The 27048-nt window shown below is 58.8% G+C and overlaps 2 protein-coding genes across 2 annotated transcripts; one reads left to right on the top strand and one right to left on the bottom strand.

The window, feature by feature from the left end:
• Window positions 1-5: 5 nt before the first annotated feature.
• FAM213B (family with sequence similarity 213, member B) lies at window positions 6-4566 on the top strand (the record flags this gene model as incomplete). Its single annotated transcript, XM_011987243.1, has 7 exons — window positions 6-99; window positions 543-594; window positions 1158-1221; window positions 1318-1393; window positions 1690-1808; window positions 2178-2354; window positions 2681-4566. Coding segments are annotated over 6 exons (423 nt in total), but the record flags the coding sequence as incomplete, so codon positions are not given.
• Window positions 3735-27037, bottom strand: MMEL1 (membrane metallo-endopeptidase-like 1). The gene is made up of 24 exons (XM_011987242.1): window positions 27009-27037; window positions 26302-26405; window positions 25734-25811; window positions 24901-24960; window positions 23004-23165; window positions 22673-22753; window positions 19914-20009; window positions 19189-19307; window positions 18503-18568; window positions 17011-17145; window positions 16749-16838; window positions 11410-11546; window positions 10970-11063; window positions 9324-9452; window positions 8754-8852; window positions 8054-8137; window positions 7567-7670; window positions 7185-7243; window positions 6614-6733; window positions 5657-5790; window positions 5479-5544; window positions 5046-5141; window positions 4669-4745; window positions 3735-4188 (listed from the first exon to the last, which is right to left on the bottom strand). The coding sequence occupies exons 1-24, from the start codon at window positions 27035-27037 to the stop codon at window positions 4089-4091; spliced, it is 2319 nt and encodes a 772-aa protein (XP_011842632.1). The 3' UTR covers window positions 3735-4088.
• Window positions 27038-27048: the final 11 nt, after the last annotated feature.

Genomic DNA, 27048 nt, shown 5'->3' with positions numbered 1-27048 from the left:
TCGCGGGGCTCCTGGACCAGCACGGTGTGCGTCTGGTGGGCGTGGGGCCCGAGGCCCTGGGTCTGCAGGAGTTCCTGGACGGCGGCTACTTCGCGGGAGGTGCGTCCTGTTCCCCGACGCGGGGGCACAGACACCCTTCCCTAAACTCAGGGCGTTCAGGGCCCTTTCTTGCCCAGCCCTGGCTCTTCTGTCTCCTGGAGTGGCCTTGATATGTCCACAGGTCAGCGTCCCTCATCTCTCCCTGCCTCCCCGCCCCGCAGCTGGTGGCTGGGTGATGCCCTGCACAGACCTGAGCCTAGCAGCAGAGTCTGGGCGAGCTCTGCCTCGCCGGTTCCACCTGTCACCTCTGGGACTCAGCCCCTCTTCTGAGGGGAGGGGGTCACTCAGCCCTGTTTTACCTCTCCCGGCCCTAGGTGGGTGGGCTGAGCACGGAGGTGGGCAGAAGAACAGAGGGTCGGAAGGAGGAGGGTGATTCTTGGTGGTGAGTGGGTTGGGGGCTGGTTCCAGGCCTGGGGCACACATCTGTGGCTTCCGCTTTCCAGAGCTCTACCTGGATGAGAGCAAGCAGCTTTATAAGGAGCTGGGCTTCAAGCGGTGAGTGGGGACGGGCACCCTCAGGTCACATGGGGCGGAGGGCCCAGGGGTGCCCACCACTCCCTGCCACCTCCTTTCTCTGCTGACAAGGCAGCTCTGGTGGCACTGTCGACCAGCCCTTCTGCCAGGCCTTCTCTTGGGTGCTGGGCGACTGTAACGAGCCACCTTGTCTAGGGCTTACTCTCGGTGTCCAGACCACCTCGGAGGTTGGAGCCTCGTGCCCCATCAGGGGCCATCCTAGCTTTCTGGTGTTTGTGCCACAGACTGCCTCCTTCGCTTGGCAGTTGCCAGCTGAGCCAGATCCCTGAGCACACCCAGCCTGCTCCATCCATGCTCCCTGCACCCTCTGTGGGCCCTTGGCCAGCAGCCACTGGGCTCGGTGTCCAACCTGCCGGTGGGCTAGGCTGGCTGCTGATCTAGCTGCCTGGGCCATCTCTGAGCCCTGGTGAGGTGAGTGGTGGGGTGGGGTGGGGCCTGACCTAGGAACTGGTCTGTGGACACTGGAGCAGGCTCTGGACCCAGGCTTCTCTGGAGTCTGGCCAAGCGACCTGGTGTCTTCGCAGGTACAACAGCCTGAGCATCCTCCCGGCGGCTCTGGGGAAGCCTGTGCGTGATGTGGCTGCCAAGGTTTGTGTGGGTCAAGGCTGTACAGGCCGGGGAGTGGTGGGAGCTCCCAGGGGCCTTTCCTCTAGGATTGACCCAGGCTTTGCCCACTCCTGATAGGCCAAGGCTGTTGGCATCCAGGGGAACCTGTCTGGGGACCTGCTGCAGAGCGGAGGGCTGCTGGTGGTCAGCAAAGGTGGGTTGAGGGAGGGGCCCCGGCCACTGCCTCAGGGAGGACCTTGCTGAACTTGGTGGCCTAGCCCAGGCCCTCTCTCTGGCTTGTCAATCTCATCACAGCCCCTCCACCGCAATGTGGCCTGGTTCTGCATGTCTGCTGGGCTGAGCTGGTCTGTGGCAGAACAGCTCACTCATCTGGGTAGCTGAGTGGGGGATATGGCCGGCCAGGTCTGCCCCGCCTTCTCTCCTCCTGGTACGTGGCTTTGAGGTGCAGGCAGCCTTCGGGGCGCCCTGACTGCCTGCCCGCTGCTACAGGTGGTGACAAAGTGCTGCTGCATTTCGTTCAGAAGTCCCCAGGCGATTATGTCCCCCAGGAGCACATCCTGCAGGTCCTGGGCATCTCTGCGGAGGTCTGTGCCAGCAACCCGCCTCAGGTGAGCTAGGCCTTGGGGGCACTGCCTGCCAACCCACGCCCTGCCCCCAGGTCCCCTGGGAGGAGCACTGGACCTCGCTGGGAGCTGAGTCACAGCACCTTGGGTGTCATGCCAATTGTGTCCTGGGATGTGGATGCCCCTGTGACCCCACTTGCAGAGGAGGGCAGGCTGAGAGGGGCCGAAGGGCAGCATGGCTGGATGGACAGGTACCGCGAGGCTGTCCTCAGAGGTGGGGGCGACACATGGTGGGCAGAGAGAGAGGCCTGTCCTCTCAGCCTCGGGAGGGCTGAGGATTGTTTGAGGGGACCCTCTCAGGCATTTGCCTGGTCCAGTGTCCAGCGGCCCCATGGGCCCCTGCTGTCCCCACAGTGTGACAGGGAGGTGTGAGGGAGGCGAAGGCCCTGGCCTCTGAGGATGTGGACAGCGGCTGCTGCCCTGGGTGAGATGGAAGTCCACGTGGAAGAACCATTGTGCAGTTGCTGGGCCGGGATGCCGAACCTCTCCTGATCCGCCGGCAGCAACGAGCGGTTAAAACTGCAGTTCCTGGCCGGGCGCGGTGGCTCAAGCCTGTAATCCCAGCACTTTGGGAGGCCGAGATGGGCGGATCTTGAGGTCAGGAGATTGAGACCATCCTGGCTAACATGGTGAAACCTCGTCTCTACTAAAAAAAATACAAAAAACTAGCTGGGCGAGGTGGCGGGCGCCTGTAGTCCCAGCTACTGGGGAGGCTGAGGCAGGAGAATGGCGTGAACCCGGGAGGTGGAGCTTGCAGTGAACTGAGATCCGGCCACTGCACTCCAACCTGGGCGACAGAGCGAGACTCCGTCTCAAAAAAACAAAACAAAACAAAACAAAACAAGAAAACACTGCAGTTCCTGGCCACGCACTGCTTCACAAGCGCCGAGCCCTGCATCCTCCATAGCTCCCGCCTCGCTCACTGTTGAGGCCCTCGGGGCGGGCAGGGTAGCTGTGAGTCCCAGGTGTCATCTTCCTGCTTTGCAAGTGTCTCTGGAGACCTTGGGCCTTTGGCCTGTGGGGCACTGGGGATGGTAACCTCACTGCCCTGTCAGTCCCTTCAAAGGCGACAGACCCGAACCCACGTCAGGAGAGGAGTGTGGGGTCAGCTGCAGCGGGGTCCGGGTCAGTGCCGTGTCTGGTGGGAGCCACACAGGAGAGTTGGGTTTTCAGGGCAGAGTTGGGCTTGATTCCACCTGGTGGGGTGGGTAGACCCTGGAGACTCTCAGGTGATGGGCCAGCCTGCCCCAAGGCCCTTTACTGATGTCAGAATCATTGTTTGTACCTGCTGGGGATGGCCTGTGGGGCGGCCGGCCTGGGAGGGTCTTAGTCCAGTTAGGTATGTCCAGCTTCCTGGCCACCTTCCCTTGGGGATCCTAACAGGCCCAGAGCAGAACCCCTTACCTCCCAGGTCAGACTGCCTGCTCAGGCCCTCCCTTCCCGTGCAGGCCGGTGACAACAGCAGCCCTCCCTGCACTCCCTGGTCCAAACCTGGGGCCGCTGTGGGCTCCTGCGGGTCTCCTGGCTCCCCTCCCGCCCCAACCCCACCCTCTCAGTGGCCATTTACAAATGCATAGCAGGTGACCCACCGCGTCCCTTTGGTTCAGCCCCTCCTCTGGTTTTCAGTTACACAAAGCTAAATGTCAGGTTCCCAGCTGCAGCTCTCTGGGTCCCCCGACGCCCCAGCGGGGCTCCCCGCATCTGAATGTGTGGTCCCTGGGGTGGGCACTTGGGGGCATCCTGGTCACTGCTGGCCCTGGCATTGGACCCTAGGAGACTTGACTGGAACTGGCTCCCTCCCCATCAGCTCCCAGCTGTCATTCTCCCCCCATCCCCGGGCAGCTGTTGTGCCCAAGGCCACTGCCACCTGTCTGCCCACCCTGGTCCCTCCCAGACAAGCAAGGCCTCTGATTTCTTTGAAGCATTTACTTAGCTCAAGTCTGAAGCTGTAGATATTGGAAGACAATGCACCTTGGAGGGTGGGCAGGACACAGTTGATCGTCTCTATAGGGCTGTGACGGGGGCGCTGAGCCCCGCGGGTGTCCGTAGAGGGGACTCTGGGCCAGGTACTGCACTGGACACTGCTCATCCCTGGGTGTCGGGCAGGTGGCTGCACCCTAGGCCAGGTGCGGAGGCCTGGCAGGCAGGCTTGGCATGGTCGGCTGGGCCGGGGCACATGCTGGGTCGCCGCTGGCTGCACCTTCTCCGCACAGATGCCTCGGAGCAGCTGGTGGGCGTGGGCCGCGCAGCGTGGCGGGGCCTTGGCTACCACACACGGCATCGCTCCTTGGGGTGCATGGGGGTGCCCTGGGCACAGTGGAACGTGTCTGCAAAGGCGGCCAGGTTCTGCAGTGACCCCAGTACCCTGTGGGTGGGTGGGTGTGACAGCAGGAGCATTGCCATCTTGGACAAACACGGTCATTTTAAGTTCCCCGTGATTAAAAACCAGCCCAAAACATCAGCCTAATGGCTCATGTCAGTATGACCAGAAACATTTCAACTGTGAGATAAACCCCCATCTAACCAGAAACATGCCAATCCCGAGAATAACCTCCCTTCCAACCAGAGATATTCCAATTCTGCAATAAAACTTTCCTTCACACAGAAACATTCCCAGCCTGTGGTAGGCTCCCCCTTCCTTAACCCTTAAATACCCTTAGTCGGTAAGAGAATGTTCTTGACTGAAATTGGCCAGAAGCCCCTCTCAGGTTGATTCTCAAAATAAACCTGTCTTTGCTGAGCCGCTTTTTGTGCTTTCTTCTTTAACTCTTACAGGCCACTGGGGTGGGGGTGAGGGTGAGGGGGTTGTGGGTGGCAAAGGGGTTGTGGGTATGGGAGCACTTGCCTGTACTTCAGGGGACTGTGGACGTCTGTCTTGATAGATTGGATGGCGAACTCGGGCCGGTAGGACCCACACCACACCTGTGGGCGTGTGGGGGGGTGTGGCTACAGGCGATGGAGATGGGGTGGCCAGGAGGGGTGGAGGAGGATCTCCACTATCCCCAGGCTGCCCCTTCTAGGGTGGGGTGAGGGGAGCCAGCAGGTGCCCCCCTCCTCCCATCAGCATTGGGATCCTCTCCAGCTCCCACCCCCTGCCCCTCTTGCTTTTCCCCCAAGGGGCTTTGCACGCTGGGTTCTGGTCCCTGGAGGCAACCCAGGGCGGGCCCTCCAGAGATGAGTGGGGAAGCATGGGGATGGTGGGAACAGGACTGTGGCTGCCACCTGGGCATAGCTGATGAAGAAGAGTTGCTCATGGGTGAGATCCAGGCCGGGCAGCTGCTGGTCCTTGCCACCTTCTGCCATCCACTTGAGGTAGGCCTGCAGGCACCGGATGGGAGCTGGGCTCAGGCCTGCCAGCCTGGACTCCAGAACCCTCAGATCTCAGGGCAGAGCAGAGATCTGGCTCCAGGACCTACCCCTGGAGGTGCGAGGCAAGGGCCCCTCGCACACTCCATGGATGAGTGCTCACCACTTCGGTCACTCAGAGACCCCTGAACTGGGCTCTAGGGGGGATCCCTGGCCAGGCAGCCCACTGTATGGTGCTCATCCTGAATGAGCCCCTGATGCCCCCTCCCCTGCCATGCTAACACCCCCTCCCCTGCCATGCTAACACCCCCTCCCCTGCCAGACCCCACCTTGCCCTGCCAGGCCCCACCTTGTAGGCTTGTCGCACCCCTCCGTTGTCGGCAATGTTTTCCCCAAGGGTGTTGAATCCGTTCACCTGCGCACAGGAGACAGGACTGGGGCAGCCCCTGCCCGGACTCCCCTCTCCCTCAGGGCCGGGGCTGGGGATCCGGTCCCCCTGCAGCCTCGGTGCTGGTGGCAGTGCTCACGTTCTGTTCGTCCGCCAGGTCCCAGGAGTAGTTGCTGTACTGGTAGATCATGCACTGTGACTGCTCCCGGAAGTGCTGGGTGGAGAAGTTACTCCACCAATCCATCATGTTGCCGTTCTTGTCGAAGTTCCGGCCTGGGCAGGGGCAGAGGAGGGCTGCCCACATGCTCCTGGCTGCACTGTGCTCAGCCCCACGGCAACCACTGTGCCTGGCCCCTCCTGCAGCCAGCCCCAGTACGGAGAGCCCATGGTCTGAGCAGGCACAGGCTCCAAAGAGCAGCAGCTGCCTGGGGCTACACAGCCCCCAGAGAGGGAGGGCTTCAGTGGTCTCCCATGCCACCCCCTGAGGCTAGGGCCTAGTGCCTGGGTCCTGTGGTCTCAGAGGCATCATGGTTTAAGGGCTCCTCTTGTGATGCCCAAACTGTAAATCCCAGGTGAGGGGAGCACGTGGTCCCCGGGGACACAGGGCTGCCCATGGAATGTTCCGATGGCCGAGCCACAGGGGAAAACCAGCCGGGGCCCCTGTCCCAGGCAGGGCAGTCCCTACCAAGGGGCAGAGGTCAGCATGGCCATGGCGGGGGTGGCACACTCCCCTGGTGGAGGATGCCGGCCGCCTGGAGAGGCTCCCCAGGCTGGGATCTGGGCTTCACTGCTGTGCTGGGCGGTGTTGTCATCCCCATGTCACAGGCCGTGGGAGGGGAGTGCCCAGTGCCAGGTGGAGTCAGGGTCATGGGCTGGAGTCCCTGGGTCCCCTCCGCCATGCTGGGAGTCAGTGCCCCCAGACAGGGCCCCAGCCTGGCATTCAAGGCCTGCTTGGCCCCCACAGCTCCCTGAGGACCTGGCCTCGGTGTCCCCACTGAAACCACGAAGGGGTTGAATGGAGCTCCCCCAGGCCCCTTCCCGGCTGCTTCTCTGCGGAGAGGGGAGGGCGTGTGTGGTTGGAGGGGCGGCCCCTCACCATTGTCGTCAAAGCCATGCGTGATCTCGTGCCCGATCACCATCCCAATGCCTCCGAAGTTCAAGGCTTGGGGCTGCTCCTTGCTGAAGAAGGGGGGCTGGAGGATCCCAGCAGGGAACACTGTCCCCAAGGGTGGGACAAAGAATAAACTGTGAGCAGATGCATCTCCTGTGTGCCAGGCTTAGGGATGGCACCGCCAGGAGTTCTCATACTTGATCCCACAGACAGGCAGGCAGAGGTCAGGACCCCCTCAATTTACAGATGAGGACAGGGAGGTTCAGAGGCTGGGCGGGCTCATGCCTGGCAGACCCAGGACCTCAATCCGGCCTCCTCCCACCATCCTGTTCTGTCCGCAGGAAAGGCTCCATGCCGCCTGCCAAGTCCTTCCCTGAGCCCCTGATGGGCAGGGGAGCGGATGTTCCCCATGGGGGCAGCAAGGGGTGATGTAGGAAAGCGTTCTGAGAACAGGCTGGGGTGCCCCCAGGAGAAAGGGATGGGCAGGGGGCTGCAAGCTGCCCCTTCAACTCTGGCACCAAAAGGCTTGGGCGGGCGGGGAGGGGGAGGAACTTACCAATCTGGTTTCTGTTTGGGGAGTAGAACGCATTGACCACCGCCGCCCCGATGATCCAGCTGTGATAGACAAGCCGGTCTCTGGGAGCCATCTCTCCGGGGACCCTCCCTCTGGGCTCTCTCTGCCTCGGTGGACCACAGCCCAACCCGGCCACACCAGAGGAGGGGCCGAGGCCTATCCCAAGATCTGGTTCCTTCCTGGGGTCCCTGAGGAGGAGGCGACTTGGGCCCCAGAAAGCAGAGGGTGAAGATGGGCCCAGTGACTGCCCCCTTGAGCTGGCACTGGACCTCAGCCATGCATCATCTCCCCGCCTGGCAGGTAGCCCTGTATGCCTTACTGGCCACTCCAGGGCCCCCCATGCTGTGCCAGCGATGCCACTCACAGATTTGGGTCCACCTTTTCCCGAAGCTTCCTGAGGCTCCGCTGGGCGCCCACCTTGAGGTTCTGCAGACTGTTCTCAAAGTACAGGTCCTCTGAGAAGTTCAGCTATGGGAGAGGTGCAGTCACTGCCAGATGCTCGGGCTGGGCCCTCAGAGGGGCAAGGGGAGAGGTCTCGGGTGGTTGGGGAAGGACTTCAAGCCTCGCCAGGCGTCTGCACGTGGACAATCGGCTGTGGGTGCAGGTGGGTGGGGCAGCCCTGGCTGTGAGCATTTATGTGACTCTGAGCAAGTCCCTCATCCCTCCATGCTTCAGTTTCCCCATCTGTACACTGAGGGTAGTGCTGGAGCCACCACCCTAGGGCTTGGTGAGGATAGCTATGTTAGTATCCAGGAGGAGGGCGCAGGGCTTGGCACAGAGGACCCCCCCAGGAAATCAGGGCCCATGTCCACGGTGTAGGGGGCGGTTTAAGGCTGGGGTGAGGGGCGTACATTGGAGTACTCCTCGTCCAGGCGCCTGTCCGTCTCCTCCAGGATGTAGTCAGGGTGGCCGATCTGCTCCCGGATGCTCATGGCCTGAGTGGGGAGGAGGGACTGGTCAGTGGGTGCCCCACTGCGTATGGGGTCAGCCCTGGGGCCGGTCAGTGAGTGCCCCACTGTGGGAGGGGTCGGCCCAGGGCATCCTGGCTGTGCTATCCCTGTCCTGTGGGTGAGGGACTGGGGGGCTCCGGGACTTGGCTCTCACCTTGCAGTCTCTGGGGAGGTTTAATGGGGACAGAGCATTGAAGGCTCCGCCTACCTGACCTAGAACCCAAAAGCCCATCAGGGGTCTGACTCTGCCCACCTGACCTACAGCCCAACAGCCCGCCAGGGGCCTGGGTGGGGGCAGGGGCCCTGGAGGGGTCACTTGGCTGCCGTCTGTCACTTGGGTCCAGAGGGGCTTCTGGTGGGTCTGACCCTCACTCCCGAGGCCACTGCTACCCCCGCTGGCTCCTGGAGGGCACTGTGGATGTCCCAGGCCTAGCTTCCCACCCCTGCCTGCTTTTCCTCAGCTCCACAGTGGATGAGTGGTCCTGTCTGTGCCTCCCGGGGCTGCCTTCTCCCCATGGGGGCTGTCAGGCGGCTTTGTCGGGGCAGTGCTGCCCGTGCCCAGATCCAGTCGGGGCTGCCCCGGCCTCTGCGAGCCATGTACCTTCTCCTGCGCCTTCTTCTTGGACTCCTCGTCCATCCAGCCCAGCTCGTCCAGCGTCTCCACAAACACTGCCCGCACCTTGTGAATGAGTTCTCTGACCTGGGAAGCAGGCATGGCCTTTGTGTCCCAGACTTATCTGGAGGGCAGATGACCAACCTTCAAGGGCTTTGGGGAGGTCTGGTCTGAGCCTTGCCGGGGCAAGGCCCTGGGCTGCCCAGCTGTGGGCCTCTCGGGTGAGGTGTGGGGCTGCTGGGGGGACGAGATGACCACCCAACTTCAGGGTCCTCCCTGCTGGGCTGTGGGTCCTCATGGGCCTGGGGCAACTTGTACCACCTGTGCCTTTCCCAGCTGAACCTGCAGGGCCCAGGAGTGGGGCTCAATGGTCGGCTGGGGTCAGGGGCATGGGGGCCGGCACAGCTTCCCTTGGCCTCCCTCTGTCTGGTGCGCTGGGGCAGGTGTGGCTCTCCCAGGGGCCTCTAGGCCTGGGCAGGGTGGGAGTCCCAGGGTAGGGAGGCTCAGCGTCCCTGCAGAAGGCTGGCCCCAGGTGGGCCACGGATGAGGGGTGCCCACCATGCTCTTGCTGTCTCCAGGGAACGCCTCCCTGACGTAGAGGGAGCCCACGGCGTTCTCCATATTGCTGTTGACGTAGCCCACACACTCACGCCAGCGTACCTCCTCCACCATCGTGCCGAACAGTGCCTGGCGGGGCCACCCGTTCATCCCACCGGCCCCCACGTCAGCCTCACCAAGCCTGGCATGGGGCCCTGGGCTTACGGGGTGAGCAGACCCACCTATCCTCAGACTCAGGGTGCCCCGGGGCCAGCAAGGGGCATGGGATGGTCTCAGCCTTGCCTCTGGGTGCTGCAGTGGCAGAGGGAGGATGGGCATGCCCTTGTGATTGGGGGACCTCCCCCGACTGAGAGCTGGGCCTTTACCCTGGGGAGCTGGGGGGTTCCCCCCCAGTCCCTGTCCTGGCTGTCTGGCTGGACTCTGCTCTCCAGGACTCCAGCCCCAGTCCCAAGGCACTGGGATGGCGCTGAACCCAGAGCAAGGCCTGGGACCACGTGCCTCTCAGCCACCAGCTCCCAGGGCCCTGGTCTCCCCATCGTTGAAGCAGCTGTGAGAACACCTGCTCATCTGTCCCCAGGAACACAGGGGCACGAGACTATGGACCCCAGACTCAGGCAAGCCCAGGGAGCGCTCTGCCCAGCGTCCTGCCACACCTTCTGGGCTGCAGGACCTCCTGCCCCCTAGGAAAGGGAGGCAGCCCTTTCTGCCTCCCCAGAAGCTCCTAGACTCAGTGCCCCACTGACGCTTGGCTCACAGATGTCTCTGAGCCCCCATGGCACCAGGAGGCTTGACTTGCCCCCAGTTTGCCTCTGCCTCAGTCTCCCCATTGCAGTGGGGGCCTCTGTCCCTCTCATTACTCCAGCAAAGGTCTTGAGAGTCCCGACTCCCCTCTGCCCTTAGCCCCTGTACCCAATCCCTCAGCTGCTGTGGCCAATACCTCCCCCGCGTCTGTCTGTCTGCCACCACCCTGGCCAAACCCGTCACCTCACCTGGGTGACCACATTGGCCTCCATGCTGACACTGCCCCCTACTCAGCTCACTGTCTCCAGAACAGTCAGAATCCCCCTAGGGCCTCCCTGCGGTTCCCTGTCTCCACCCTCACCCCAGCCGGGAGCAGCCACAGTGACTACAGAGCAGGAAATCTGACCGAGCCTCTGCTCTTAGCACCCTGGCGGTTTTCAGACAGGGAGTACAACCCAAACTGGCTGCTGTGGCCCACAGCCGCAGTCACCTCACCTCCCTCCCTGCCCTCTTCTCCTTCCTGTCCCCTGCTGACCCCGGGTCTGGCCCCCTGGTCCCTGCCTGCTCCTGCCTCTGGCCTCTGCACTGGCACTGACTGTTTCTTCTCTCGGGAAATCACCCTGCCTTCTCTTCAGGCCTTTAAGGTCTCAAATGTCACCTCCCCGGAGCAACGCTCCCTGCCCTCGTCCCTCCCTGCCTCCGCACCACATCATGCTCTGTGGTTTTGGCAGAGCTGCGTTCTGCCTTGTTGACCGCTCATGGTTGACCAGCGTAGGCGCCTCGCCCTGCCTCGTCCATGGCTGTGACCCTGGTGTGGACCTCGGTACCTGCCCACAGCTTATGCTCAGCATCGTGGCCTGAATGAATGAGTGCTGGGCCAGGCTCCGGGTGGGGCAGGGGCTCACCTTGCGGTAGTTCACTCGTGTGTCCTTGAATCTCTGGCTTAGGCTGCCAATGCGGTCCAGCACCAGACGCCAGACCAGGTAGTTCTGTATGGTCCTGGGGGCAGAAGGTAGAGGGTGAGGGGGAGAACAGGTGAGAGGTCTTTGCAAGGGAGGAGATATGGCCTAGGGCCCTTGGCCAGCACGTTCCACCCCAAACAGAGAGTTACGGGTGCTGGAGAAAACCTCCTCCAAGATCCAGCCCATCTGCCCCAGGTGCTTGGGATGTGACACATCTTTAATGTAAAGCTCCACTGGTCACTAAAGCTTAACCCGTCATGTCCCACACCCCTCAGGGCAGATGCTTCATAGGGTCCCCTCCTGGGAGCAGAAGCTGTGTTGGGGAGGATGGGAGAGCAGGGGCAAAGATGCTGAGGCTTTTGGAGACCCTCCCTGGGCCTCACCTGGCTGAGTAGGTGTCGATGATGTTTTCAAGGTTCTGCAGGTAGGGGATGCCGTAGACCACCACTTCCTCATCTGGTAGCAGCTTGATTTTGACAGAGGATAGCACAGTTTGTATGAACAGAGTCCAGTTAAATCCCTGTGGATAGAGGAAGTGGGGAGAAAAGAGGGAGAGAGAGAGGGAGAAACAGTTCCTGCGAACCTAAGAAACCCAGCCCCCATTGAAGAATGTTCAAGGAATGAGAGAGAACGTGCAGGTAATCAGAATCAGGAAAGGGTGCGTGACATTATCACAGAGCCTACAGCTGTAAAAACCCAAGTGATCATGCAGATATATGTGAAAGCCTAAGTATAATAGGCAAGTTCCTAGAAAAACACAACTTAGCAAAAACGACAAAAAAAGAAATAGAAAATATGAATAGTCTTCTAGGTTAAATAAATGGAATCCTTTCATTTAAAAAATTTTCAAAAAGAAATTTCCAGACCCATCTGGCTTCACCAGTGGATTCTATCTGACATATAAGGAAAACTGCCAATCGTACTAAAACTTTCCAGAGATGAGAAAATGCTTTTCAACTTGATTTATGAGGCCAAGAATAACCTTAATACCGAAATAGGATATTATAAGCAGAGCAAATAATAAACCAGTCTCATTTATGTCATAGATACAAAAGTTCTAAGCAAAATATTAGCAAATAGAACCTAGCCATACTCATACAAAATGCCATAATACCTCACAGCTGAATTAGATTTATTCAAGGAATACGAGTTCGGCATAACATTTGAAAATCAAATAATTTTAATCCACTACGATAACTGAATAAAGGAGGAAAGTCACATGATCATTTCAACAGGTGCAGAAAAGGCATTTGATAAAATCTGCTATCTATTCATAATAAAAACGCTTGGCAAATAAAAATAGAAGGGGCCAGCCACAGTGGCTCACGCCTGTAATCCCAACACTTTGGAAGACTGAGGTGGGTGGATCACCTGAGGCCAGGAGTTCAAGATCTGTCTGACCAACATGGCGAAACCCTGTGTCTACTAAAAATACAGAAATTAGCTGGGCATGGTGGCACACGCCTGTAGTCCTAGCTACTTGGGAGACTGAGGCAGAAGAATTGCTTGAACCTGGGAGGCAGAGGTTACAGTGAGCTGAGATTGCTTCACTGCACTCCAGCCTGCGTGACAGAGCAAGACTCTGTCTCAAATAAAAAAAATAAAAAAAAAGAAAGAAAGAAAAAAAGAAAAATAGAAGGAAAGTTCTACAATCCGATAAAAGAAATGTATGAAGCAGCAGCAACAAAACTCCACAGCAAACATAACTTTTTTTAAAATTTATTTTTGAGACAGAGTCTCGCTTTGTTGCCCAGGCTGCAGTGCAGCAGCGTGATCTCAGGTCACTGTAAACTCCGACCCCTGGGTTCAAGCAATTCTCCTGCCTCAGCCTTCCTAGTAGCTGAGATTATAGGCATGTGCTACCACACCTAGCTAGTTTTTTTATTTTTAGTAGAAACAGGGTTTCACCATGTTGGCTGGGCTGGTCTTGAGCTCCTGACCTCAGGTGATCCACCTGCCTCGGCCTCCCAAAGTGCTGGGATTACAGGTGTGAGCCACTGTGCCCAGCCAAACATAAAATTTAATGGTAAGAATGTATGTGCTTTTCTTCTAATGTCTACTATCATGACATCAGCATTACGCTAAAAATCCTGGCCAGTTCAGTAAGAGCAAACATGAAATAAAGCCAGTAAGAACTGAAAGAGAATAAATAAAACTGGACCAGGTGTGGTGGCACATGCCTGTAATCCCAGCACTTTGGGAGGCCAGGGTGGGAGGACTGCTTGAGTGTAGGAGTTCAAGACCAGCCTGGCCAACATAGTGAAACCCTGTTTCTGAAAAACAAAAAAGAAAACAAAAAATCAGCCAAGGCATGGTGGTGGTGAATTCCTGTGGTCCCAGCTACTCAGGAGGCTTGAGCCCAGGAGGTCACGGCTGCAGTGAGCCATGATTGTGCCACTCCACTCCAGTCTGTGTGACAGAGTGAGACCCTGTCTCAAACAAAAACAAAAACAAAAAACCCAAGCCCCCTGTTGTTTTTCACAAATGATACGATTTTGTTTATTCTACAAATAAATAACCAGAATTAATAAGTGCATTAAGACTGCATATTTACAAAGTCAGTATTTCCATATGTCAGCAACAAATAAGATAACTTCAAAATGATTCTATTTATAGTAGAAAACCAAACACCTGGAATATATCTAATAAAATATGTATAAGAACTTGACATTGAAAGTTTTAAAAGTTATTAAGAAAAACTGAAGCATAAACGGAAGCATATACCATGTTCATGGATTGGAAGACTCAGCATTGCAAAGTCTTCCCCAAATTGATACAGAGATTCAAAGGGATCCCTATCAAATTTCTAGCAGGGTTTTCTCTTTGTGTGTGTGTGTGTGTGTGTATGCAAATGACAGGCTGATTTTAAGTTTTATATGAATATGCAAAGGACTGAGAATTATCAAGACACTCTTGAAGAACAAAGTTGACATACGTACTCTACTGACTACCAAGACATTATAAAGCTGAAGGAGTGAGGGGGTAGGGGTTATCACTTGGGTAGATAAAGAGACCAGTGGGGCAGAAGAGAGTCCAGAAATACACATATGGGCCCACACAAAGACACACAGGGACACCTGATTTATAACACAGAAAGCACCAAGACCAGGGACTCACAGGGGGCTCTTTTTAATAAATGGTGCTGATTGACTGGAAATCCATAAGAAAGAAACAATTCCTACATCTCACTGCTCGTTAAAAAAGTCAACTCAAAGTAGATTGTAGACCTAAGCAACCTTGAGGGTAGGCAAAGAGTTCTTTAGCAGAACACAAAGAATACTAACCATGAAGAAGAGATCTGCACACGTTTGCTAAGTCAATAAATTGGACCATTTAATAGCCTCCTTCAAAACAAAGAAACTCTTATGAGAGTAAAAAAGCAAAGCTGCCCAGTGGGGAGAACATTTGTACACATAAGCTGACCAAGGAGTCACATCTAAAATAGGTAACTCCAAGAAGCAATAAGAGAAAGATCGCCCGATAGAACAAACGGGCAAGACTTGAACAGATGTTCCACAAAAGGGAACGGCATTGGCCAGTTGTCAGGAGATGGCGTTTAACCTTATCTGCCCTTGGGGAAAGTCACGTTGAACCCAGATGAAACCCCACTACACAGGTGCACAAACGGCTAAGGTGAGGACGGACACCACCCAGCATGGGCGAGCATGTGGCACCAGCCGCTGTTGGGGAGCGCACATCCCTGGATGACTCTGGGGAAAGACGGTGCCTGTTACTGTTGAACAGATGCGTGTGCTTCGACCCAGCAATTCCAGTCCCACCCACTTGCCTGCCACAGGCACACACAGGCATGGGCACGACAGCGTCACTCAGAAAAGGCCCAGAGACAGCACAGTGGGACCCGAGTTGTCGCATGTTCTTAGAGTCAGAGGCCACTCAGCAATCGAGAGGCCACGTCAGGGACCGGCCTCCCTCCAGGGAGAAGTCAGGATCATCTTCTCCAGGGAAGGAGGCGTGCACAGGGGCTAGGCAGGGGCATGTGGGGGCTTCTGAGATGTCGGTGGTCATGTAAGTCTTGATCTGAGGATCTGAGAGGTGGTTGTGTGGACGTGTTCACTTTGGGGCAATTCTGAACATCATAAACGCATTGTAAACTAAATGTCCCCAAACCCTGGGCTCCTGGACGCTCCCCTGAACCTGCCATTGTGATGGCTCCACAGCAACCTCAGGCCATCTGAGTTCTCTCCATATTTAGTCCGTTTGCAAACCCTGTTGGCTCCACCTCCGAAATCAATCCACCACGGGCAGCCCACTTGACAGAGCTGCCATCTCTTACCCGGGCTGTGTGGCAGCCTCTGATTGGCTTCTCTGCCACCTGCCCTGTCCCCTTCACTCACTCTTACTTGTGAACTAGGTCACGTCCTGTCATACCCCCACCCTTCCTGGGCAGAGTCTGAGACTTTAAAGTGGCCCCCAAGGTCAGACACGGTGTGCCCTGCTTTACTTCCTACTCCATCTCTCTCTAGGCCTGGCACTCACTAGCCGGGAGTCCCTGCCCCAGACCCTTGGGAATTGCTGTGGAGACACGCTGGCCCCAGACAGCCATGGCCCTTGGTTCTCTGCAAGGCTTTACCTCCTGTCTGCTGTCCTGGCTGAGCTCATCCTCACCAAGTTTGGGTGATCAAATACAGGGTCTCCCTGCTCGGGGATAAACGTGAGGCAAGGTGCCCTCTCAGCGGGCCGCTTCCACGCTCCGTTTCTGTCTTTCTGATACGGTTTAGAGGTCACTCTGCTTTCCTGTCCCTCTCCCGCACTGGAACCTCGATCGAGACAGGCTTTGTTTGGGAAGGGGATAAAGCCCAGGGCCAGAATAGAGCCTGGCCCCACTGCAGGTGTTCTGGGCGTGAGGGGCGGCGGGGTGTTGGGGAAGGTGTGTCCCTGCAGGCCAGCCCTGGAGACCAGCACTGATCTAGAGACCACCAGCCTTCCAGGGCACTAGGTGCCCTGGGGCGAGGGTCTCCCCAGAGTCTCTCTATCTTGCCCTTGGCAAGAGCTGTGGCTCCAGACACTCAGGGACATCCCCTGGTTGAGGGGGCAGGGGCTTTGGACCCCCTTCTGCCCTTGCCCTCCCTCGCTGACTTGGGCGCCCTTTGCCAAAGCTGCACACCTGCGCCTCCTTGGGGAGGAGGCCCTTGAGAAGGCCGGCTGCTCCAGCAGGGTGAGAGTCGGTGGAAGGAGTGGGGAACTTGTCCCTTCCCAGGCTGGGCTGCTCCTCTCTAGCCCCCACCTCAATGCACAGGGCAGTGCCTGGCCTGGGCACTGGGGAGGGGAGCACCTGAAGGTGTGGCCAGGGGGAGCTGCTACCCTCAGGGCAGGCAGGACTGGGAGGCAGCACCCTGCTAAGGTTCTGAGCCAGACTTGGGGTCTGAGAGCCCTGGGTGGGGCCCTGCACACCCCACACATCAGCAGCCCCCTGAGGCCTCCGTTTCCTGCTCAGAAGACCGGGGCCATCACAGCACCGTACCGATGGGTGACTCAGTTCCAGGACGCCACAGTTGGCACTGCTGTCCCAGTGACATTAGAAATCGGGCTGGTGCTGCTCTGCAGCAGGTTTGAGTGATCAGATACAGGGTCTCCCTGCTCGGGGATAGGGAATGTTTCTGAGCTTAAATGCGAGGCAGGGTGCCCTCTCAGAGGGTCACTTCCATGTCCCCCACGAGTCTCCGCCCGGCCAGTGCCGGCTTCCTGTGTGGTGTGGCCTCACCTTCAGGTCAAACTGACTTTGCAGCTCCTCCAGGCCCATCCGGTGGTACAGGGCGATGACGTCGTGCCTCTCCTCCTGGGGGACCGTGGCCTGTGCCGGGGAGAGCGGTCACTCAGGTGGGTGGCCAGGAAGCTCCCTCGAGCTCCCAGCTCACTCCCTGCCTGCTACTGGCCCACCCCGGACCCCCTCACCTTGGCCAGCCACGCCATCTGGGGCTCCCAGCCCACTCCCTGCCCGCTCCTGCCCACCCCGGCCTCCTTACCTTGGCCAGCTGCGTCTCCAGCTCCAGTACCTGTGCCATGTCCTCCTGCACCAGGTGGCTGTCCCTGGGCAGGTTTACGTCCTCCCGCAGCATCGTAGCCACTGACACCATGAACTGCAGGTAGGCTTCCCGCACCTGGGCCAAAGGACGCCGGGTGGGGCTGGATGACCTTGGCCACCATGACCCCCAGAGAGCTCTCTGTGGGGGTGGGGTGGGCGTAGGACACGGGGCAGCCCCTGACGTGCGTCCACCCACCTTGACCAGCAGGCTCTCGGGCACGCAGAGTGCCGAGTGGGAGCATCTCAGATGCATGACCTGTGCCCGAGCCTCTGGACAGGGGATCTACTCTGCGGGACTGCTCAGGGCTTAAACTGTGTGGCTGCCTATAAGAGTTGGCACAGGGTGGGTGCCAGGGCTGTGGGTGCTGGGGTGGTGGGTGCTGGTGTTGGGGGTGCCAGGGCTAATTTGGCCCTGCTGGGGCTGTGGGTGCCAGGGCTAATTGGGGCCTCCCTACCCAGGTGCTCCCTGGCCTGAGGGTCAGGAGTTGGATCCTGAGGAAGCTTGCTCCTCAGGGAGCTGCCTTCTTCACGCTGGGCAGGGCTTCCCCAGTGCAGGCCAATGCCCTGGGCAGGCTCAGCCCACAGCTGCCCGGTCTGAACACATGGCCATACATGGCGCTTTTGAGATGCTCCAGTCCCTCCTGCTCTGGCCTGGTTCTCTCAGCACCACTGCCCACCTTTGGCCACATGGCCCTTCCTCTGGGTTTGGTCATCCTTCAAAGTCTAGCTCATAGCCCACCTTCACCAGGAGGCCCCCGGGATTGTGTCTGGCCCTCTGGGGCATTCATGCCTCATGCCTATTCACCTCTGCCCTGGTGCCTGGATGCCTGTGCCCTCCTCACCTGCTCCCTGTCCTTCCCCACCCTTCCCTGCACCCCGGGCTAGCCCTGGGTCTGCCGGCCTCAAGGTCCCCTCGTCCACAGTGGGGGTCCTCATCGCTCTCCTCTGTTGACAGCCCCTTGAGGTGGAGCAGGCGCGGGGCCTGGCTGCCTGCGCTCAGATCTCCAGGGGCCCTCCCAGCAATCCGGTGCGGGGGAGCCTGGCTCTGTATGACGGGACGGGGGAGGTGGAGCAGGCGCGGGGCCTGGCTGCCTGCGCTCCGATCTCCAGGGGCCCTCCCAGCAATCCGGTGCGGGGGAGCCTGGCTCTGTATGACGGGACAGGGAGGGCAGTTCTGCCCCACGGGGCTGCTGCTGAGCTGAGTTTGTCCCCGGGCCTGGCCCGGGTGTTGAGGCAACGTCCCCCCAGGATGGTGGCAAGCAATGGGTTGCGTCTGCACCCCCGCCCTCAGTGCCAGGCTCAACCTCCACAGGTGCTCATAACACCAGCTTTGGGGAAGGAAAGCCAGGTGGGCTACAGGAGGGCCAGGCCACGGGGTAGGGGGCGAGGCGGTGTCTTGGGGTCGTCTGGCATTGTGGTGAGGACCCACCCACCTTCCGGTTGCTGCCACCGTTGAAGTAGTACTCTCGGGAGGGCATGCCCAAGGTGGGCTGGTCTATCTGGAAACACAGAAGGTGTGACCCTGGGCAAGGGGCCCGGAGTCCCCACAGCCTGGCTGAGGCAGGCAGCAGCCTCCTCCCCCCAGGACTGTGCCCCGTGGACACATGTTCTGCCCAGGAGCTGGTGGCAGAGCTCGTGCTGGACCCGGGAGCCCAGGCCCTGCCCTGAGTGATGGTGGGGTGCTGGGCTGGACTGGAGAGGGTGGCGGGGGTGGGGGGCAACAGTTCAGGCTGCCCTGGGCCTCGCAGCACCCGCGGCTCCCCCAGAGTGGGGCGTGTATTTGTTTCGTGTGTTTCTCTTTGGCCTCCAGCCCGTGGCCAGCAGTGGCTCCCTGAGGTCAGGCCTCCTGCCCTGGTTCCAGCTGTGCTGTTCAGGAGCCCTGCTCCTCTGACCAGAGCCGGATTCTGCTGTGGCCACCAGCTCGGCCAGGAGGCCTGACAGAAACTCCAGCAGCAGCAGCTCATCCCCGGGCCCATGGACGTGGACAGGAGCCAGGAGCCCAGGCCCCAGGAGACCCTGGAACTCCCTGACCGCCTGGCCTGTCCTCCTGCTGTGCTGCGAGAGCCCCCAGCCAGGCTCGGGGACCCTGCCTACCCCTGCCCACCGGCGCAGCTCGTACGTAGATGATGTGCCGGCTGGAGTTCTGGTCATCGTTCCAGATGAAGAGGTCGATGAGGACGCGCCTGTTGAACTGTGAGTTCATCAGTGCCAGCTGCCGCTCCAGCTCCCACTTGAGTCCTGGGGAGGCAGCGCCCTGCTCTGGAGACTGGCGGGCCCTGGGGTCCCAGCCCGGCCCCTTGTCAGTGAATCTGGCCTCCGGAGCTAGGAACTAGGGGGCCATAGGGTGAGGAGCTCACCCGTGCGCCTTAGGGACTGGGGAATACGGGAGACACTTTCCCTAACAGCCCAGGAGCCACAGGCGGGCCCCCAGGTGACGGGAGGGGGTTGGACGCAGCAGGAGGTCGTCAGGGCTGCCAGCCACGTGGGGGTCACTCCTGCCCCCAGGGGAATGAAGCGCATGCTTAGAGTGGGGAACCCTGGGGCCGGGGCCTGGCCGGGGCCTGGCTGGGGCCTGAGCGTCAAGTGCTCCTAGGGGCTGAGGAGGGGCGTCCCTCTGCAGGGCTGAATGGGACTGGCTATGAGGCACCAACTCCCCAGCATGGAGCCTAAACCACCTCCCAGGACCCCGAGGTTGCCCTGGCTGGGTTGGGCCTCTTGGGGCTCCTGAGAGCAGGCAGCTGGGGGTGGGGGTGGGGTCCCCTCCTGGAAAGTCTCCGGCCGAAGGAGTCCTGGCCCTGGTCCTGTTCCGTTTGTCTGTGAGGCTGCCACCAGGCCCGGCCTTACCTACAGTCTCGTTCCACTTGTCCATGGCCACCGGCCAGCCTCCCACCACCTCCAAGATGTCCAGCAGGGGCTGAGAGCCTCGCTTCTCTATCACGCCTGAGGAGGGAGGCAGTGGTCACTCTCCCAGCCTCCCTGTGGCTCACGTGCCACGACACAGAGCTGTGGGGGCACTGTTGGCCGGTGTCACAGGTCCCCACACCCCCTGCAGTGCTCGGCGAGAGGCGGCCTCCCAGCCTGGGCCTTTACACCTGCACCCTCCCCTCACAGAGCAGCATCCTGGCAGCTCTGCAGCGCTGGAGGCGGAGGCTGAGGCTGGATACGGGCGTGAAAGGAGACCTGGGGGCTGAGAAAAGCGCACGAGCCCCGAGGGACAAAGAGGATGGTGGGAGGGAGCCCCTGGGACCTGGGAGCCGGCCAGCAAGCGAGGAGCCTGGGAGAGGAGTGGAGGCTCTGGGCGCAGGCCAAGCCTCGGCGACGACTCAGGCAGCGGCGGTGGGTGCCGGGTGGGCTGGGAGGGGGCGTGGGGGAGGTAGGGGAGCCCTGGGGCCTGTGTGTGTCCTGTGTCTCAGCTCAGCATGGTGGGGCCCCGACCAGCAGCTCAGGAGCCCTGCAGTGGAAGATTAAGTAAAGGTGGGGACACGGAGAGAGTCACTGTGGGAATCAGTGAAGACCACCCAGAGGGCAAAGCGAAGGCTTCGGGGCTGGCACAGCATGGCAGGCGCACCGTCAGGTCAAAGGCCTGCAAGGAGCGACAGGGCTTCCTAGTGGAAGAGGGGAGGCCCAGGTGGGCCGAGTGGGGGCCGCTGGCCTGGGGACGCTGTGGTGGGCTCACTAGAGGCTGGACTCCTCCAGGCTTGGCTTGGGTCCTACGCTGGAAGCAGGGACAGACATTCCAGGGGAGGCTGCCCGGGACGAGGCAGGCCCCGGCTGTTTGGGGCTGGATGCCGTGGGGGTGCCGTCTGACCTCCTGGGCTTCCCACTGAGGATGAAGGGATGGGTTCCGGGCTGGGCTGCAGGTCCAGAGTCGCGTTCCGGTTTTCCACACGGTCTGGCCCCTGCCCTTTGTATATTCAGCCTCTCAGGCCAAAAATTAAGTAAAGGTGAGGACACAGGAAGTTGTCTGCAGCTGCGGGTATTGCCCAGACTGGGGGCCCGGGCTTCAGTTTCCGTGGGGAGGAGACAAGCCCAGTGCACCCAAGCAGGGGTCTCATGGAGACGCCCCCTAAAGCCAGGGTCCCAGCGAGTTCCACTGTCAGGCGGAGGCTCCACGAGACCCCCTGGGGAGAACAGCCAGCCCTGAACCCTGGCGCTCAGTGGAGGAGCTGTCTCTACACAGCCACAACCACAGGCTGGGCCTGCAGACCCCCAAGTGGAGGAGTTAAACGGTGCTGGACCGGGGTGCTCCAAGCACGTGAATTCCTTTAATGGGAACTGAAACATGGATAATCTGCCCCACACCACACACATACATCCACATACATCCACATGCATCCGCATACATCCACATACATCCACATCCACACACATGACACATGTATACAATATACACACAACACATATACACACATACACATATACACATCCACATCCACATACATCTACATGCACACACATGCACATATGACACATACATAGAAAACACACGTAACACATATACACACATACACATATACACACATACACATATACACATCCACATCCACATACATCTACATGCACACACATGCACATATGACATATACATACAAAACACACATAACACATATACACACATACACATATACACACATACACATATACACACATCCACATACATCCACATGCACAACACATATGACATACATATACAATACACACACAACACATATACACATACACATATGCACACATACACATATATACATATACATACACACATATACACATGTACACACAGCACGTATGTATACAATACACACACACATAACACACACATACATGCACACACAACATACACATATGCACACACAACACACCCGTAGAATATATACATATACACATACATGCATATGCACATAATACACTTATACACTATACACAATACACATGTGATGTGCACATAGCACACGTGCACACATAATGCACACACATATGTACACACTGCATGCATACATATACACATATACATAACAATATACATACATACGTACACAACACATGTACCCACATGTACACATGCACAAATCACATATACACATATACACAGATACATGCATGTGCACATATACATATATACACATACACACACACACATAAACACACACAATGTGCATGCATACATATACACACAACACACATATCGCACATAAATGTATAATATGCATGTATAATACACATGTGTATACACATACTCATGTATACAATGTATAATACACATGTATACAATACATGTATACAATGTATAATACACATGTATACAATGTATATACACATACTCATATACATATAACACACACACACACAGTCTTCCTGCAGCCTGGAACGTGTGGTCTGTGCTGGGGTTGGGGTGTGAGTGAGGCCGCAGGGCAGCTGGCATTACTGTGAGCCTGGACCCCGTGACTGGGAGCAGGACACAGCACACAGACCCTCTGGCATGAGTCCCGAAGGCACCCACTCCTGCCCTAGGGGCAGCCATGGAGTCCTGGGGCTGTGCTAGGCTCTGGCAGGGGCAGCCCGCCCCCGTCCCCCGCCTCGGCCCCTTCCTGGCGGCCCCCACTCACTCTGATTCATGCAGGAGCGGTACAGCGTCCTGGCCTTCTCCACAGCCGGCCGGTCCTTGGCAGTCGAATTCTCCAGCACCGCTGTGGGCACAGGAAAAGGTTGGACAGAGGCCTGACGAGGCTGTGGGGGCCAGGTCACAGGTCCCCACACCCCCTGCAGCGCTCGGCAAGAGGCGGCCCTCCAGCTGCTGGGTCTTTATTCCCTCTCCTCCGTGCCCACCGGACCAAGAAGGAAGCAGAAACAGGGGCGAGACACAGCCAGGACCAACTCCTGGCCCAGTGCCGTCCTGTTCGGTGTCACCCCGCTGCGCCCCTGGCCATGCTCTGCCACCTTTGAGGATGACCTCCAGCTCATCGCGGAGGACGTCAAAGATGCTGTATCTTGAGTTGGTCTCGGGGATCACGTGACGCCGCAGCCAGCCTCCGCACGCAAACTGGTAGAAGTCGTTACATGGTTCCGTGGTCGGGTCCATGTTCTGGAGGATCCTGGCGGCTGCTCATCCCCATGGCGTGGAGCAGGGAGAGGGGAGACAGAGAGAGTTGTGGACAGTCCAGAAGCCTGCCTTCCGGTCCAAGAGGCAGCCTGGTCCCTCGGTAAGGGGCTGCTGTCCATCCAGTTGCAGCTGTGTGCCCTGGGAGAGTTAACCACCCTCTCTGAGCTGCAGAGAGGGAATCCCCCAACCTGGATTCAGTGCTAGGGTTTTCACTTATTTATTTTTGGAGACAGGGTCTCACTCTGTGGCCCAGGCTGGAGTGCAGTGGCGTGATCACAGCTCACTGCAGCCTTGAACTTCTGGGCTTAAACGATCCTCCCACCTCAGCCTCCCGAGTAGCTGGGATCACAGATGTGTGCCACCTCGCCTGAATGCTTTTCAAAACACATTTATTTGTAGAGACAGGGTCTCTCTGTGTTGCCCAGGCTGGTCTGGAACTCCTGGGCTCAGGTGGCCCACCTCGGCCTCCAGAGTTGCTGGGAATTCAGGCATGAGTTGGCTGGGTTTTCACTTATTACGACCTTGAGCCCCAACCCTCTGAAACTCATTTCCTTGTCTGTGAATCTGGGAACACCAGCACTCTGACTTGCAGGCCGAGGCGATGGCTGAGACGGTGCCGGCTCACAGGAGGTGCTCAGCTGGTGGACCTGCCCTGTGAGCTGGGCCCAGGTCCTGGCTGTCGACCAGGGCCTTTCTGTTCCGACTCTGCCCCCTGCCCCCTTACACGTCAGAGTGTTTGGTCCCCAGAGGGAGGGGCAACTCTCACCACCTTGGGGGTTTATATTCTCCCAGAGGGGCTGGCTTTGCCCCAGCAACTCCGAATGTGCAGTGGACAGGGGAGCCCCAGGCTTTCCACTGAAAGCTTTCAACTGGAGTAGCTGGGCTGCACCCCTGACCCAAGACCGTCCCTCAAATTCTTTTTTTTTTGAGATGGAGTCTTGCTCTGTCGCCCAGGCTGGAGTGCAGTGGCACGATCTCGGCTCACTGCAAGCTCCACCTCCTGGGTTCACGCCATTCTCCTGCCTCAGCCTCCCGAGTAGCTGGGACTACAGGTGCCTGCCACTACGCCCTGCTAATTTTTTTGTATTTTTAGTAAAGACAGTGTTTCACTGTGTCAGCCAGGATGGTCTCGATCTCCTGACCTTGTGATCCGCCCACCTCCCTAAGTGCTGGGATTACAGGTGAGAACCACCGTGCCCGGCCCCCTCAAATTCTGTCTGAGTTGGTCTTGGCCACTCCACCTCTGGGACTGGGGACCTCACAGAAGGCGCAACCACAGGCCCCCCAGCCCCCAACACGGGCAGAAGAGTTACAGTCCAGAGCTTCTCCACTATTGGTGCTTTCACAGCATGTTAACAGTTTTTGTCATCTGCAAATAGTGGTACCTGACTCCCAATTTTAAGACAAATTCCTGGTTGAAAATTTGAGGTAAGAAAGTGGGGCTATTCATTGAACCTTTCTTTCTATAAATGTGGACAAAAGCCGCTGGGTTCTTGGGGCGGGATGGCTGTTGCTGCACGGCCTGGCTGCTGGAGGCTGGGGACTGGGGGCCCAGCGGGTGCCAGATGCCAGCAGAACACCAGCTCCCCCCACTCCACAGTGAGTCTGGCCCACCCAGCTCTAAGGGCCCTTTCTTGGAGTTGCTCCCTGGGCCTTGGGCGGGGCCTGTGTCAGTGTCAGCCGGAAGCCCCCAGCCCTTGGGCAGGCTGTGGACGGCAAGGGGGCCAGGCTTACCTGCCATCACGCAGCCAGGGGTGGTGCAGACCTCGCTCACCTCTTGGGTCTCTGGGATCCCTGCGGACAAGGAGCAGCCTGAGCACGGGGAGCCACAGAGAGGGTGGGGCAGGATTGGAGTGGGTGTGGGCGGGGCAAGGTCTGGTGGGTGTGGCTTGGGGCTGGGCATAGACTGGGGTGGGCGGGGCAAGGTGAGGGTGGGTGGAGCATGGGCTGAAGCCAGTAGGGCAAGGCCAGGGTAACCAGGGCATAGGCTTGGGGTGGGTGGTTGGGGTGTGGCCCTCCACCCTATCTTCCACCCCCATGGGTTGTCCAGCCTGGCTGCCCAAGTCCTCCCCAGGTGGCTCAGGCTTGAGGCCTTCAGTGATAGTGAGCTTCGTTTGGCCTTGACCCCTGCAGGGACCTGGGAGCCCCTTTACACTCTCTGCCTCCATGGACCCCCACAGCCGCTCCAGGCCCCAAGGGCTGAAGCCAGCCATTTTGCCCTCCTGCCTTCTGCCCAGCCCACTCTCACCTGCTGCCAGGGCCAGCTCCTCCAGGCAGCCTGCCTTGCTGCCCCTCTCTGCATGCCCTGCCCCAACCTGCCCCACCCCTGTGCCAGCCGGTGAAATTGAATGTGCCGAGGTCATGCAGGAGCTGGGGCGGAGCATCCACAGTGCCCAGCAAGCCTCCTGCGTTCAGCAGGTGCACCCGGCTGTCCTCTCCCCAAGGCCCTCGTTCAGCATGTGAGGGTTGGGCAGAACCCAGCCTCTGCCCCTCCACGGAGTCCCCCCACCTTGGGAGGCCTGCGCCCACCTGCCTGGGGCTGTTTTGGAAGGGAAGGCAAAGGCTACCTCGGGATTTTCGTTTTACAAAGGTCCTCTCCTCCTGTAAGAAGCCCAGCCGGCTAGCAAGGGATGACAGCTGCTTCCCTGGGAAGAAACACAGCGCTCAGCTGCAGCCTCCTGCCTGCATCTCCTGGGGTGCTGGGGGCCTCCCTGGGGCAGCACGGCATTTTCCCACAGTGCTGGGTGCTGTAGCCCTACCTCTGTAGTGAGGGTTGGTCACCAGGGCAGCGAGACAGGAGATCCACAGAGTTCACTGCAGGGCCTGCTTCTCTGTCTCCCGCTGGGCTTGAATGGGGGGCAGTGTGTCCTGCCTCGCTAGCCCCACCCTTTAATTCTCCCTCCACGCATCCCAAGATCCCGGATGTACCAGGGCCTAGAGGGGTCCTGAGATGGGCCCTTTCTCTTCCCGACAGCCGCCTCTGCCTCAGGATCTTCCTGACCCTGGCCAGGCCCACACAAGGTGGCACGCTCCTGGAGTCCCACAGGGCAGGCTCATTTAGAGGGACAGGGCCCTTTCAGAGAGGGTGACTTCCTGCTGACTAATGACCCTTGTCCCCCGCCCCTCCACCCTCACTGTCCACTGAAAGTGCCAAGCCACCCTCCCTCCATCCCTCCACTGACTGCTGTGAGGGGCCTGCCTGGTCAGCATCAGGGGCTCCTGGGATGGCTGCCAACTGCCTGGAGAGAGGTGTGGGAGAGGAGGGTGGGGTGGACAGAAGAGGGGACCGCAGGTCCAGAGAGATGACAAGCCAGGCCTGGCTACCCTCAGAACTGGCTTGGGGCCGAATTTCCCCAGCAGTGAGGCACACAGAGGACTGAGTAGAAGGAAGGAACAGGGCTCATTCAGGTCAGGGCTGTTGTTAGGCCTGGAACCTGGCCTAGCCCTGGGCAGAGACTGCAGAGAGGGTGTTAGAAGCCACAAAAAAAATATCAGGTCCTTGGGGGTCTGGCCATTCAAAAAGCCATTAACCCAACATTGGATGATGACTGAGCCAGGTCAGATGCTGGGCACTGGAGTTCACATGTGAGCCCAACAGGGTCCAGGCCTCAAGGAGCCCATTGCCCAGTGGAAACAGGGAGAAAGTGCTGTATACTGCACACATCAAGGCAAAGTGCTGAAGGGCAAGGCTGAGCTTCAGAGCAAAGGAACCCCCCAGGCCAGCAAAGGAAAGGAGGCGGTGAGTGTGAGCGGAAGACATGGCTGCTCTGTGGGGTTTGCCAATTGCAGTAACCCAGAGCCTATGGACCACAGATTGGACTGTGGACTCCAGAGGACCGCACCTCAGCAAAAGGGTGGATTCGAAGGACATCACCTCCAACC

This window comes from Mandrillus leucophaeus, unplaced genomic scaffold (genome assembly GCF_000951045.1).
Source record: "Mandrillus leucophaeus isolate KB7577 unplaced genomic scaffold, Mleu.le_1.0 Scaffold305, whole genome shotgun sequence".
Taxonomy (NCBI): domain Eukaryota; kingdom Metazoa; phylum Chordata; class Mammalia; order Primates; family Cercopithecidae; genus Mandrillus; species Mandrillus leucophaeus.
Note: the sequence above shows the minus strand (reverse complement) of the source record. Positions and strands in the feature narration are given on the sequence as shown.